The following is a 12,961-nucleotide window of genomic DNA, read 5'->3' as shown; positions in this document are numbered from 1 at the left end:
GAGAGAGAGAGAGAGAGAGAGAGAGAGAGAGAGAGACAGACAGACAGACAGACAGAGAGAGAGACAGAGAGCCTACCCTTGCGAATTGTTTGGAGCCCCGAAGAGCGTGCTCTTCGCCATGGTCAACGCCCCTCTCGGGCAGCGGGTGAGGTAGTCCAACATCGAAACGAGCTCAAAGGCAAGGTAGAAAAGTACATGTTAACTCATCCGTTTTTCTTCCACCCCACTGTAAAGACCAATCTTCACCGCATCTCTCCACTTTGGGCTTAGATGGACAAAAATCCTAAATATCACAGTAACTATGGTAGAAATTATAGTTGTATAGTAACATAGTCTCAAAAATAGTGTGATTAGTACATGTACCTTACGTGGTAAATTTTAGTTCCCTGAAATGTGGCTCATCGATGTTAAGACCACTGAGGATTTGGTGCGAACCCAAGTTCCCAATCCACATTGATTCTCTTTGATTAAGTTTTTCTTTTCTAGGATTACGAACTGTTTCAATGCCCTGAAGCTGCAGGTCGGTGGCTCCATTGTGACCAGGACTGTTGAAATGTTGGCCAACTGGTGTGCATGAGTTTTTCTGTACTGAGTACCTATGGTTATTGAACCTAGCTCTTAGTAAGTCTTAGTGTGGTGGTAATTTGACCTACGTATTATTGGGCTGGACAGACTTTACAAGAGATGAGGTAAATCACGTCTTTGGTTTCACGGGTGATACTGTGAGAAAGTTTTCTTTTAAAGTGGGGGACTTCTATAAAGTTGGTCACTTTAATGTTAGCACATGTTTTGCATGTAGGGTAATGGCAAGGAAAAATTTGAGGTGAGGTACATGGGCTTGTCGGAGGTGAGGATGTGGGTGTTACTGCTCTAGTGCGAATGAAGAGGTTGCCAAGATTAGGTGGCTATCGCCGTGCGACCAGAGGGGGATTCGGGAAACAGGCTTTCATTTTGTCAGATTTTTTAAAAATGTTTTTATGTTGGCCGTGGATTTTATGTACATTGGGTGGTTTTTGGTGATGAGTTGTGACGCAAAAAAGTTTTTTCTGTTTGGGCTTAAGGGGTTTGTACGTCAGAAGGTTGGTGCGGTTAAATTTGCTGACTTTCTCGATTATGGGAGTAATGACACTTTTGAGGTATCCGCTGTGAAGAAAGTTGTTGGCTGTGAATTCCTCTATCCGTTGCTTAAAAGAATTTTCACGGGAGCAAATGCGTCGGAGTCTAAGGGCACCACTATAGCCCACAGAACGCAATGTATTTTTGGGATGGTTTGAAGAAGGTGGGAGATAACGACTGGAGTCGGTAGTTTTGTTGTTGTCCGGGTCTGTTTCAGTTTGGTTATATTTAATGAGGAGGGACAAGTCCAGGAAATAAGTGGATTTTCCTGGCGTGGAAATAAGTAAATTTGATGTTGTGGTGTGCCTTGTTGAGATCATCATCATCATCATCATCATCATCATCATCATCATCATCATCATCATCATCTTCATCATCATCATGACTGTTATTGACTATTACATGTATTATTTTTCTTTCTTCCTTTCTTATAACTTTTGGTGTAATGTAACGGCAAATACCAAAGTGACTTCACAAAACAAACAAACTAGGAGCAGCAACAAAAACAACAGCAACAGCAACCAGCAATAATAGAAATAGCAATAGTGACAACAGCAGCAACAATAACAGTGACAACAACAGTAACAACAACAGTAACAAAAAACAAACAAATTCAACAACGTGAAAATAGCAACAAAGAAGCACCAACACACAATCAGTAGTAGAAGCACGAAAACAAATCTTATGTGCTTGATAATGTGTGACATATATATAACAATAACAAGTGGGTTTTTTAATTTTATTTACAAATTTTATTAAAAACATTGAAAATATGAAAAGAGAAAGAAAACAAAACATAAATGTACATAGAAATGTTGAACTGGACACATTGACAATTAACATGAATTCAATATTAAGTCAGAAGTATCTAAATGTAATTTGAGGAAGTTTTAAAAAGGGAAATCAAATATTTTTTACAAGTTTTTCATGTGTGGTTTTGTTGTTGTTCATCTTATATTACTTGTTAAAAATTTATTTTTATTTTATTCTTTTTCTTGTTTTTGTTTTTTTGCTTGCGTTTTTTACTATTTTTTTTTGTTGGGGGGGGGGGGGGGATTATACAATTGATGCAAGGTCTGATTACATCCAAATCAGTATTGGATTCCAAAGTATCAGTTTCGAATTCACACCCTAAACTACTACCTCAGGGCGTGATGATCAATAATGAACAATTATGAAAATGATTTTTTTGAAGTGACACTAGCAAAAGTTATTGTTTTCAAGTTGAGCTGGTCAAACAAATCGCTTTATGGTAGTATCAAAATAAAAAGTATCTTTAACACTTTTTTTGGTGTGAATATGAACGTATCGAGAGAATATACTCTCACAGACGTCTTAAACTAGAAGGATTGCAGCATGCTCTTTCTGGTTTATCATGTTTTCCGTCTTTATAATACAATACAGTGTTGCTTATGACCATTACAGCTACAGTAGCACTAAACCTTCTCAAATATCAGTCGCAATTACGTTCTACAACTATCTGATAATGTTTTACACGTATGTAAGTTTACAACACCGAGACAACTAAGATTAATTCTATGTTGGATTTTTTTTTGCTCGATTTTTTAATTAATTTTTTTTTGAGAGGGGGGGGGGGAATCTTATACAATTATTGCAATTTGTGACTACATTCAAAGCAGTATGTATTTATTTGTAATAATAATAATAAATAAATAGCATTTGTATAGCGCATATCCCCGCTCAACAGCAGGTTCTATGCGCTTTACATTATATTTGTAAGATATAAGTTTCGATGCTGTATTACTAGCTCAGGGCATTATGATCAATATCGCACAAATGTTTTTAAACATTGACACAAGGAAAAGTTATTGTCTTCAACATAAGCCGGTCAGACATTATCTCTTTATGGAAGTATCAAAATGTACCATCAAGATCACACTTTTTTTCGGTGAATATTAACATATCAAGAGCATTCTTTAGAGACTGTTCAAATTTAAAAGGATTGTATATGGGTGTTTTGTGTTTTTCATTTTTTCCTTTTGTACAATATTGTTAATGACCATTAAAGCTTTTTACCACTTAACAGTCTAAATGTCAGTCGTAAATTACGACACACCACTCACTGATAATGTTCATCAGTGATCAATAATGCACAATTATGAAAATGATTTTTAAAAAAGATGACACTAGCAAAAGCTATTGTTTTCAAAATGAGCTGGTCAAACAAATCGCTTTATGGAAGTATCAAAATATAGTATCTTAAACACATTTTCCCCCTGTGAATATGAACGTATCAGTAGAATGTTCTCTCACAGACATCTCAAACTAGACGGTCTGCAGCATGCTCTTTCTCGTTTATGTTTTCCTTCTTTATAATATTATACCATATTGCTTGTGACCATTACAGTTTCAGCAACACTAAAACTTCTCAAATATCAGTCCCAATTACGTTTCACAACTATCTGATAATGTTGAACACTTATGTACAATACCGAGACAACTAATAGTATGTTTGTTTGTTTGTTTGTTTGTTTGTATTTTTTTTTTGGGGGGGGGAGGGAGGCTTGTACAATTATCGCAAGTTGTAATTACTTTCAAAGCAGTATTTATTTCTAAGATATAAGTTTCCGATGCTGTATTACTAACTCAGGCTTGATGATCAATAGCGTACAAGTGTTTTATAACATTGATACTGGCTAAAGTTAATGTCTTCAACATAAACTAGTCAGACATTATCTCTTCATGAAAGTATCAAAATGTACCATCACGATCCCACATTTTTTTCCTGTGAATATTAAAATATCTAGAGCATATTATTATTCCTTAAAGACTTTTCAAATTTGAAAGGATTGTATCTTGGTGTTTCGCGTTTATTATGGTTTTCCTTTTGTACAATATTCATTACGACCAGTAAAGCTCTTTATCACTAAACAGTCTAAAATATCACTCTTAATTACGACATACCACTCGTTGATAATGTTATTCAATTATATACACTTCTAAGACAACTTGCCAACAAAGGGCTGTTCTTATCCGGTCCTTCACCAGGTCAGGTTGAATTCTTTATAAAAAAAGGCAAAAGTGACTTCTTGCACTATCAACCCGTTTGTAAGAACAGACTGATTTTAATTCGTATTTTTTTCGGACATTTGAATCTATACAATAAGAGTTTTTAATGGCACTGTTTTTGAATAATTACAAAGTGCTCAAAGCCACCAATCTATTCCAGCAAAAGCCTCAAAATTGGTATTTCGCAAATAAATTCAGTCTTTAAAAAAGAAACCCATAGAAAGATGAAATAATGTTGTTTTTTCCCCCTTAGTTTGTTTGTTTGTTTGTTTATTTTTGCTCTTTTTTAGGGGGGGGGTATTGTGAGTGGCTTTTTGAATTAAGTTGTTATTATATTTTAACATTATTCCTTTCTAAGACATAAGTTTCGAATGCATATTCTGGATTTCTTATTCAGGGTATGATAATCAAAAATATTTAAGAAATACAAAGTGGTTGAGATCACTAATGCATGATAATACTAGAGTGAAATGATACACAAAAATAAGCAAATGCCTGACAAAACCTGCTATAGAAAGTAAGAACATTGTCTCTGTCTCCACACAGATTACTGCTGATACTGTTGAAATGTAGAAAGCTGAAAGTACTCAGGGAAAGACGAAGGTACCACGTACTGGAAACAAGCTGTAGGGTCAGGCTGGTAACAGTTTTGATGGTGTGTGAGAAACTGAGAGTGTCCCAGTGACGGGGGAGCAGATTGCTGAACTGTGTTCTGATTTGTGTCTGTGACCACAGGCCATTGGGCTCTCTGTAGATCCAACGGAGACTGGTGATATTGTGAAGAAGAGATATCTACATGCTGCGGGCACTGGGTTGTTGTTTCTGTCAGATAGGCCGAGGAATCGAAATATGTACAGGCCGGGTGAAAGGTTGCCAGTCCACTGTTCTGGTTCATGTAGTAGTACTGTGTCGGTGTCTCACGTGGGAAATACTGAAGGTTTACAGAGTGTGAGGGGTGCACGAACTGTTGGTCATATCCTGGATGTTGATAGCTGAACTCGTTGAAAGGAAGGCAGAACGATGAAGATGGTTTTTGCTCGATGGGTGAGTTACCGAAGTTCGGACTCGCTACTTCCTCGCCGGTGCTATTGTATGTGATTGGTGCAGTAACGAGAGATTGAGCGGAGACGTTTTGTCGGACACGAAGTTCTGGGTGACCGTTGGTGTTGAGGATTTGTAGGATCTGGCAGACTGAAGACCGCTCTGTCGGATCTGCACACAGTAGACGTTGCACACATTGTCTGTAGGCGGGCGAGACTGATTTATCATTGTCCAACAGCTTCAGGTAGTCCGTGTTTTTCTGGGGCTTTTTACGGAACACAAGTGCCCACAGTAGAACGCCGACACAGAAATCTTCAAGCTTGAAAGCATCTTTCACAGGATGGCCCCTTTTGAATTCCGGTCCGTGGTAGGCTGCACAACTACCCCATTCCTTCAAACTGTCCGTGTTTTCAGGAACTACCTGAGCATGTCCAAAGTCACAAAGCTTTGCCACTCCATCTTTACTCACCAATACATTTTCCAGTTTTACATCACCGTGCACGACACGTCGGCTGTGTAGGTAGCTCAAGGCCTCGGTAATCTGGGTAAAGTAGCGAGTAGCTTCTTCATCCGAGATACGAGGTAAGGCGTCGAACAAATCCACAGGGTGGAATTCCAAAACCATGACCAGAGACTCTGGGCAACTAGCCGCTCTCTCCATTGCTATGATGTTGGGATGGCGGAGGTCTTGAAGCATGGCCACCTCGTTGACGAAATAAAACCATTTCCTTGGTTTATCCACGGGGTCTCCATTCTCCAGAAAAATGAATTTCTTCAGAGCTTTCTTCTTCTTCGGATTATTGACGTCTGTAGCGAGGAAAACTTGGGCAGTTGCACCTCCCGCAAGAAGGTGATCTTCTTTAAAGCCTAGCGCCTCAGATACTTTTACAGTGTGGGTCTCAAACAGTGGACGACTGAGTCTGAAAGTAGTACTCATACTGAAGTTGTAGGCAACGTACAAGATACACTCCAAGTGTAGGTTCTTGTATAACGTGAATAAAGCACAGTATAAGTCTTCTCAAAATAAATAGTCACTGACTGACTCACCGTATCTATAAGAAACGTCTGGTCAAAACTTCCACCACAAATCCAACGAGTGAAACACACAACTTTTCACTGCGGAAATACTCAGCAAGTCACAAACACATCGAAATTGTCAAAAAAATTCGTATATCCAATATCTGTGAACGTGGCTGTGGTCAAATAGAAAACAACGAAATTATAAGCAACTGCGTGTGATAATGCTTTTATAACCACGCTTCTTTCGCGCCTTTTTCGTGGGGCGGAGTCAAGGCTTGATAATCAACCAATCATCGTTAAGATTGGACCCTCGGTTAGCCTTGTTGATTATGTCACCATCGCCGACAAAGAAAGTAGATAATCCATAGCGGACAAAGGTGACCGCCTCATGTTTGTAAGACGGATTAAACTGTCAAAATAATTACGTGTCTGTTCGAAATGTCTAGCAGCTATATAACGTCTTTAATCACTTAAAAAATTCTTTGCTTTTTGTTTCTCAAGAAAATTTAGACAGCTACTTGCCTTTTATGGTTTTGAATTACAGCTTTGTTACATTGTAGGCTTGTGTGTGCAAAATACTTTCTTAACAATGAAAGTATTATGACAAGTCGGGAGAATTGTAGAAGCCAATAGGAATCCCGAGTCTGTGTTTGAATGATTACACGTATGTGTATGTATGTATTTATATATGTGTGGCTGTGTGTGTTTGTGTGTGTTTCTTGTGTGTGAGTGTGCATGTGCGTGTGTGTGTGCATGTGCGTATGTGTGTGCGAGTATATGTTATGTATGTTTACGTGTGTGTGTGTGTGTGTGTGTGTGTGTGTGTGTGTGTGTGTGTATGTGTGTGTGTGTGTGTGTGGGGGGGGGGGGATATGTCTTGCTATGTAGAAAGTGAAAATACGTGAGGGAATAGTGTGACACTTTAGGCGGCCGAGTCAGAAAGAAAGGAGGAATTTTGTGAATTACAATGGTAACATTATTTACCAAGAATTAAAAAGCTTAACATGCTTTGAAAAAAAAAAAAAAAGAAATTGTGACACACAATTATGTCCTTGACAAACGAATCTTTCTATTATCCGTTAGCTGGCTGTAAGCGTAGGTTTCAGTTAGGGCCTTTTTCTGATTGGTTCAACTACTTGTCAAACTATTAATAATTGTTACCCTGAGGCGTTGTGGGTACCGCATTGGCCCTCTGTCCTTTGTGTCCGAAATGCTTGTGATGACATACTTATTTGGTCTGGACTGCTTGCGTCATAATCTTTTAACATGTACCGACGGTATTTGATAATCTTTTGATTCTTACAATCTCGTGACGTGTCACGCACTACTTCCCCATGCCACCCCCTCCACCCCCACCACCCCCTCCACGCCCACCTTCAACACACTCACGTACAGGAAAGGCGACTTTTTGTGGTATACGGATTCTTGTCTGCTTTGTCCGTTTTATTCAAATTTTGCGTTAGAAAATATAATCTTTGTACAACCGACTATTTCCATCTCTCTATCATGAGAGATTACGGTTACGTCTATAAGACCTCTTGTTGTCCCCACTAGTCACCTTGTCGAAACAGTAACTCACAACATATTTGGAAATTTAAAAGGCACTCACAACGTGTTGTCGTTTATTATTGGTAATGGGACTTTCACAACATGTATGTTTGTACGATCTAAATTGCAATGAGAAACGGTGTTCCGGAAATATACTTGTTGTTGTTGATGATGTTGTTGTTGATGATGTTGTTGCTATTGTTACTGATGTTGTTGTTGATGTTTTTGTTGTTGTTGCTGATGTTGTTGTTGTTGTTGCTACTTCTCTGACAAGTCTTTATTTGTGATGACAACAGCACAACAAGCGAATCATATAGCCTCAAGACTAACATTCCTACACACAGTTTACGGACGTCTAGTTGTGTAAGACCCAAGTTTGATACTTCGATAAAAATTTGCGATACCAACAACAACGTATACTGGCTGCAATAAAGAGAGAGACGAGCCAGCGACCTGGAACAGTTAACTATTTTGCTTCTTCAAAATTTGGTCTCTCAACTCGAGTAGAGGGACATGGGTTAACGTCTCACCCTCTATGGACATCCACGTTGGATCTAGATGAGGCGACGTGGGTGTTGGAAATCGTTATAAAACCGTAACAACAAATATTTTTGGAAATTTGATGAATGAATAAAAAGGAAAAGACAGACCCATCATCACCATTATACAGTGCTTTAGATCTATTTATTATTATTATTATTATTATTATTATTATTAATATTATTATTATTATTATTATTATTATTATTATTATTATTGTTATTGTTATTATTATATCGACAATACGTACGGTCCAAAAGAATTACCCGTCTCAGATGCTGAGCTGAATATTTTGGACGTTTTTGTTTTGTGAGGTTAATCCCTGGATAGAAAGAAAAAATCTACGCGATGTAATGCTATTGCACACCGTTCTCTCGGACGTCCGCATGTGTGTGATATTGAATCCTATGCCTACGGTTCAATTGAGCGGATGCAAGATCCGCTTGCGAGAGCAACTCTTTAAGTAAAAGGAGATAACAATTCCGTGCGTCGTATCAAATGTGTACTTAGTACTTGTTCGTGTGAAAAGCTAATAAAAATACTTTTAAAAACAGGAATATCTTTAAATGCAAGCAATAATAAAAAATATTGTCTGGGCAAGGCTAAGATAAATAGACTAAAATACTCCCTTGTCAATTGATTTAACAGCATTGAAAAAGTTTTTGGTAGATCTTATTCAAATAAAATGTAGAATTCTAATCTTTTTGCAGTAGACATATATTTTAAATGATTATTTCCCTTATAAATGATTTAAAAAAAAAAGAAAAAAAAGCGTCTTCCCTCCCTTGCTGGAGCTCCGGGGTTTCCCGAAGGGAGTGTCCCTAATTCATAGACTTGTATTAGGTCTACATTATTATTATTATTATTATTATTATTATTATTATTATTATTATTATTATTATTATTATTATTATTATTATTATTATTATTATTATTATTATTATTACTATAGTATTACTATTGTTGCTATTATTATTATTATTACTATTATTATTATTATTATTATTATTATTATTATTATTATTATTATTATTATTATTATTATTATTATTATTATTATTATTATTATTATTAATTATTATTATTATTATTAGTAGTAGTAGTAGTAGTAGTAGTAGTAGTAGTAGTAGTAGTAGTAGTAGTAGTAGTAGTAGTAGTAGTAGTAGTAGTAGTAGTAGTAGTAGTAGTAGTAGTAGTAGTAGTAGTAGCAACATCCTAGATTTTAGGTCATTCCCAAAGGGGGAATACTAAAATGTTCTTATGCACAGTAGAATTGTAAATAGGCTGATTAATCAATGTCATGCTCATACTGTGCCGGAACAGAGTAAACCTGATTCCCCGCTTGGACTTTTCTGTTGACATCCACTCTTTGGCGGTCACATGACCTTATGCAGTTGCGAGCGCCGTATAACCTTACTACAACAAACAATGTCTTACACAGTTGTAGTGTCTCTTCATAAAGTCGCCACTTTAATACATATTAGTATTAGTTGCCCTGTTCTTTATACGTATCTGTTTCAAAGCAATGCTGTTCAGATTGAATCTGTGAAAAAAATCTGAATAAAGCAAACATATATTGAACACTATATTTCTGGCCTTCTTGAAGTCATTAGTCTATTAAAGCCTGAATTCAGCTCTACTACTTACTGGCATTTCAAGTTAATCAATTTCCTTCAAGCATGGAGCGATTTCTACGTCCAAAGTGATTCGATGCAGATCCAAACTCAGCAAAAACGGACACACGATGGGACCACTCGAAAGCTTATAACACATTATTATTATCATCGTCAACAACAACAACAACAACAACAAGAACAACAACAACAACAACAACAACAACAACAACAACAACAACAACAAGCAACAAACTATCAAAACCGCGCACTTTGTGACGATATCGATATAATCAGATAAACGATTCCATCCAACAGTTACAGTCCCCTTGACAAAATTACTCTGTACAGCCCCCATCCAAATATAATATTATTAATATTTCTAGAGACGTTAGGAGACTTTCAAACCATTTGTATGTTGCAACTAAAACAAACAAGTCAAATAGAAAGACACTACCAAGGAAGAAAGAGTAACATGCAAATGTTCGCACAGGGGCATGTCTCACTTCTTCAATTTTTACCCTAAATAAGCAAGATAATGCTGCCCTAACACTTTAAAGATCATCCCTGTCCTGTAGATGTCTTTTTATACCGGAAAAGACATTTCATTAAATACAAAATCTAATTAATATAATATGCAGGTCCCAAATCCAGTAAAGCACAGAGGCCGTAATATAAAGTGTTAGATGGTACTGGTTTTGGTAATCAGAAATCTGGTAATCAGAAAGACCCACTTCTATAAAAATTTGCGATACCAACTACAACGTATACTGGCTCCAACAAAGAGAGTGGTGGGCCAGCGACTTGGAACAGTTAAATATTTTTCTCCTTCAAAATTTGGTCTCTTTACGAAAGGAGAAGGACGTTGGTTAGTGTCTCATCCTCTCTATGGACAACGTGGTTAGATCTAGATGAGGCGACGAGGGTGATGGAATTCATTAGAAAACCATAAGAATAACTCTAATTGAAAACTTAATGAATGAATACAAAAAAGACAAACACATAGAAATTTAAAAAAACAACAAGAAATACAATTAACTAAAGAATGGCTGGCGGCCTCGCTAACCAGTGCCACTCACCGACAGCTAGCTATGCTGTTGTTGTTGTTGTTGGTGGTGGTGGTGATGGTGGTGTTGTGTGTGTGTATGTGTGTGTGTGTGGTAGCCTATCCGTTCGAAATGTTTGGAGCCCCGAAGAGCGTGGGGTGGAGTCAAGACTTAATTGACGAAATTGTAAGACCCAAGTTTGACACTTAGATAAAAATTCGCGATACAAACTACAACGTATACTGAAGAAGGAACATTATTAATTAAGTTTTCGATTGTTGTTGTTGTTGCTGTTGCTGTTATTGTTGTTGTTGTTGTTGCTGTTGTCGTCGATCCAGCAACAGATGGGCCCTCGCTCTTCTATCCAATGCCAAGCAGCGATAAGTGCATGTTTGCTGTATTTGCTGTAATGTTCCATAGAATTATGTGTCAATGTTAAGTCTCTCATGGAGAAGTGTAGCGCTGATGTCATTTAGATATGCATTGTCAAACAAAGGACACATTAGGGGAAATTCTGGTTTTAGTCTGTTCAAGTGGAAATTGAGCTGTCTATGTTCTGTTCGCAGGTGGAAGATCGTGGTTTAAGTTTCTTTCTCTGTAAGTAGTTGATATTGTCATTTCGTTTTGTTGTTGTCATATGTTTAAAAACTGCTCTGCCTGTATTTTCCAAGGCCCATCTTTTTATCCAAACTTATTTGCAATTCCTTTTGAGGCTGGGTTTGTACGATGTTTATGGCCGTTCTAACGGTTGCTGTAGTTGATATTCTTGTTTTGTGTTATTGTTTGTGCTCCTGTTGATGTTCCTTCTGCTGACATTTAGAATGACATCGTCTTTGTTGACGTTGTTGGTGTTGTTGTTTTCGATTTCGTTGTTTTTGCTGTTGATGCTGCTGCAATTGTGTCCTCTGTAGTTTAATGGCGATAAAAATAGCGTCGACCGATTCAACATTCATTTGCATAGGCTCCAGACTGCACTACAAATCAGTCTTACTCGGATCCATTATTTCTGGTTTTCATTTCATTACGAGAGTTATCAGGTGTATAAATTGGAATCTAGCTGTGTTTTGAACTCCCAAATCACTGCAATCTGGAGATCTTTAGACGTGTAGGTTAATCTCTCCGCCCTACGACTATGACTCGATTTTCTCTCACCCTCTAGGATTTCTTTACTGTTTTTTTCTTTGTAGAGCTTGCGATGCAGGAACATGTCGTTGCTGTTGTTGTTTCTTTAAGTTAGAAGGGAGCTTATTTTCTAAGTCCTGCACATGTCTCTGTAGGGGAAACATTGAATAAGAAGAGACGATAAAGTTGAAGGTTAACGTTGCGTTTTTTTTAGGGGACTGTGGCCGAGGGGGGAGGGGGGTGGTCCTTGTTTGGGAAAATCAGTATTGAACACGAGCCAAATTTCCCACACCATTCGTTATTTATTTCAAATGTCTCTCTTTCATTGTAGTCAAATATATCACTTCCTCCATTGTTGTCAACCCTCTGAGGTTCCTCATGATGCAAGCCAAAAACTTAAAAAAAACCCCCAAACAAACACACAAACAAACACACAAACAAACAAACAAATTAGCCAAAACAAGAACGACACACACGAGAATGTTGCAGATACGCTTGTTTGTTTAATTTGTCACCCGTTATCCCACATTGACGTTATGACTCTGCTGGCCTGGCCAACAAGACGTCTCACTTCGTTTCCTGACCACGCGAGCTCGAGGGTAGCGCTTTGTCTCTGAGGTCTGTGGTAGTGACTCATTTAGTACACGCATCTGCCACCGATCTTGAAGGTGCGGCACCTGGTGGTGGTGGTGTGCATGCGTCTGGTGGTCGTTCTGAATGGGGGTCTGGTGGTCCGCGACGTGGTGAAGCTGTTGGAAAGTTATGCATTTATCATCTTTTAAAAGGAACACATACCCCTATCCTTAAAACAACAACAACAACAACAACAACAAAATCATCATCATCATCATCATCATCATCATCATCCTCATCATCATCATCATC

General features: G+C 37.7%; 1 protein-coding gene across 1 annotated transcript; it reads right to left on the bottom strand.

Moving 5' to 3' along the window:
• Window positions 1–4,693: 4,693 nt before the first annotated feature.
• Window positions 4,694–6,124, bottom strand: LOC101857546 (testis-specific serine/threonine-protein kinase 6-like). The gene has a single exon (XM_013079154.1). The coding sequence runs from the start codon at window positions 6,122–6,124 to the stop codon at window positions 4,694–4,696; it is 1,431 nt and encodes a 476-aa protein (XP_012934608.1).
• Between the last annotated feature and the right edge of the window lie 6,837 nt (window positions 6,125–12,961).

This window comes from Aplysia californica, unplaced genomic scaffold, assembly GCF_000002075.1.
Source record: "Aplysia californica isolate F4 #8 unplaced genomic scaffold, AplCal3.0 scaffold00042, whole genome shotgun sequence".
NCBI classification, from domain to species: domain Eukaryota; kingdom Metazoa; phylum Mollusca; class Gastropoda; order Aplysiida; family Aplysiidae; genus Aplysia; species Aplysia californica.
This window is presented reverse-complemented; position numbering and strand designations above follow the sequence as displayed.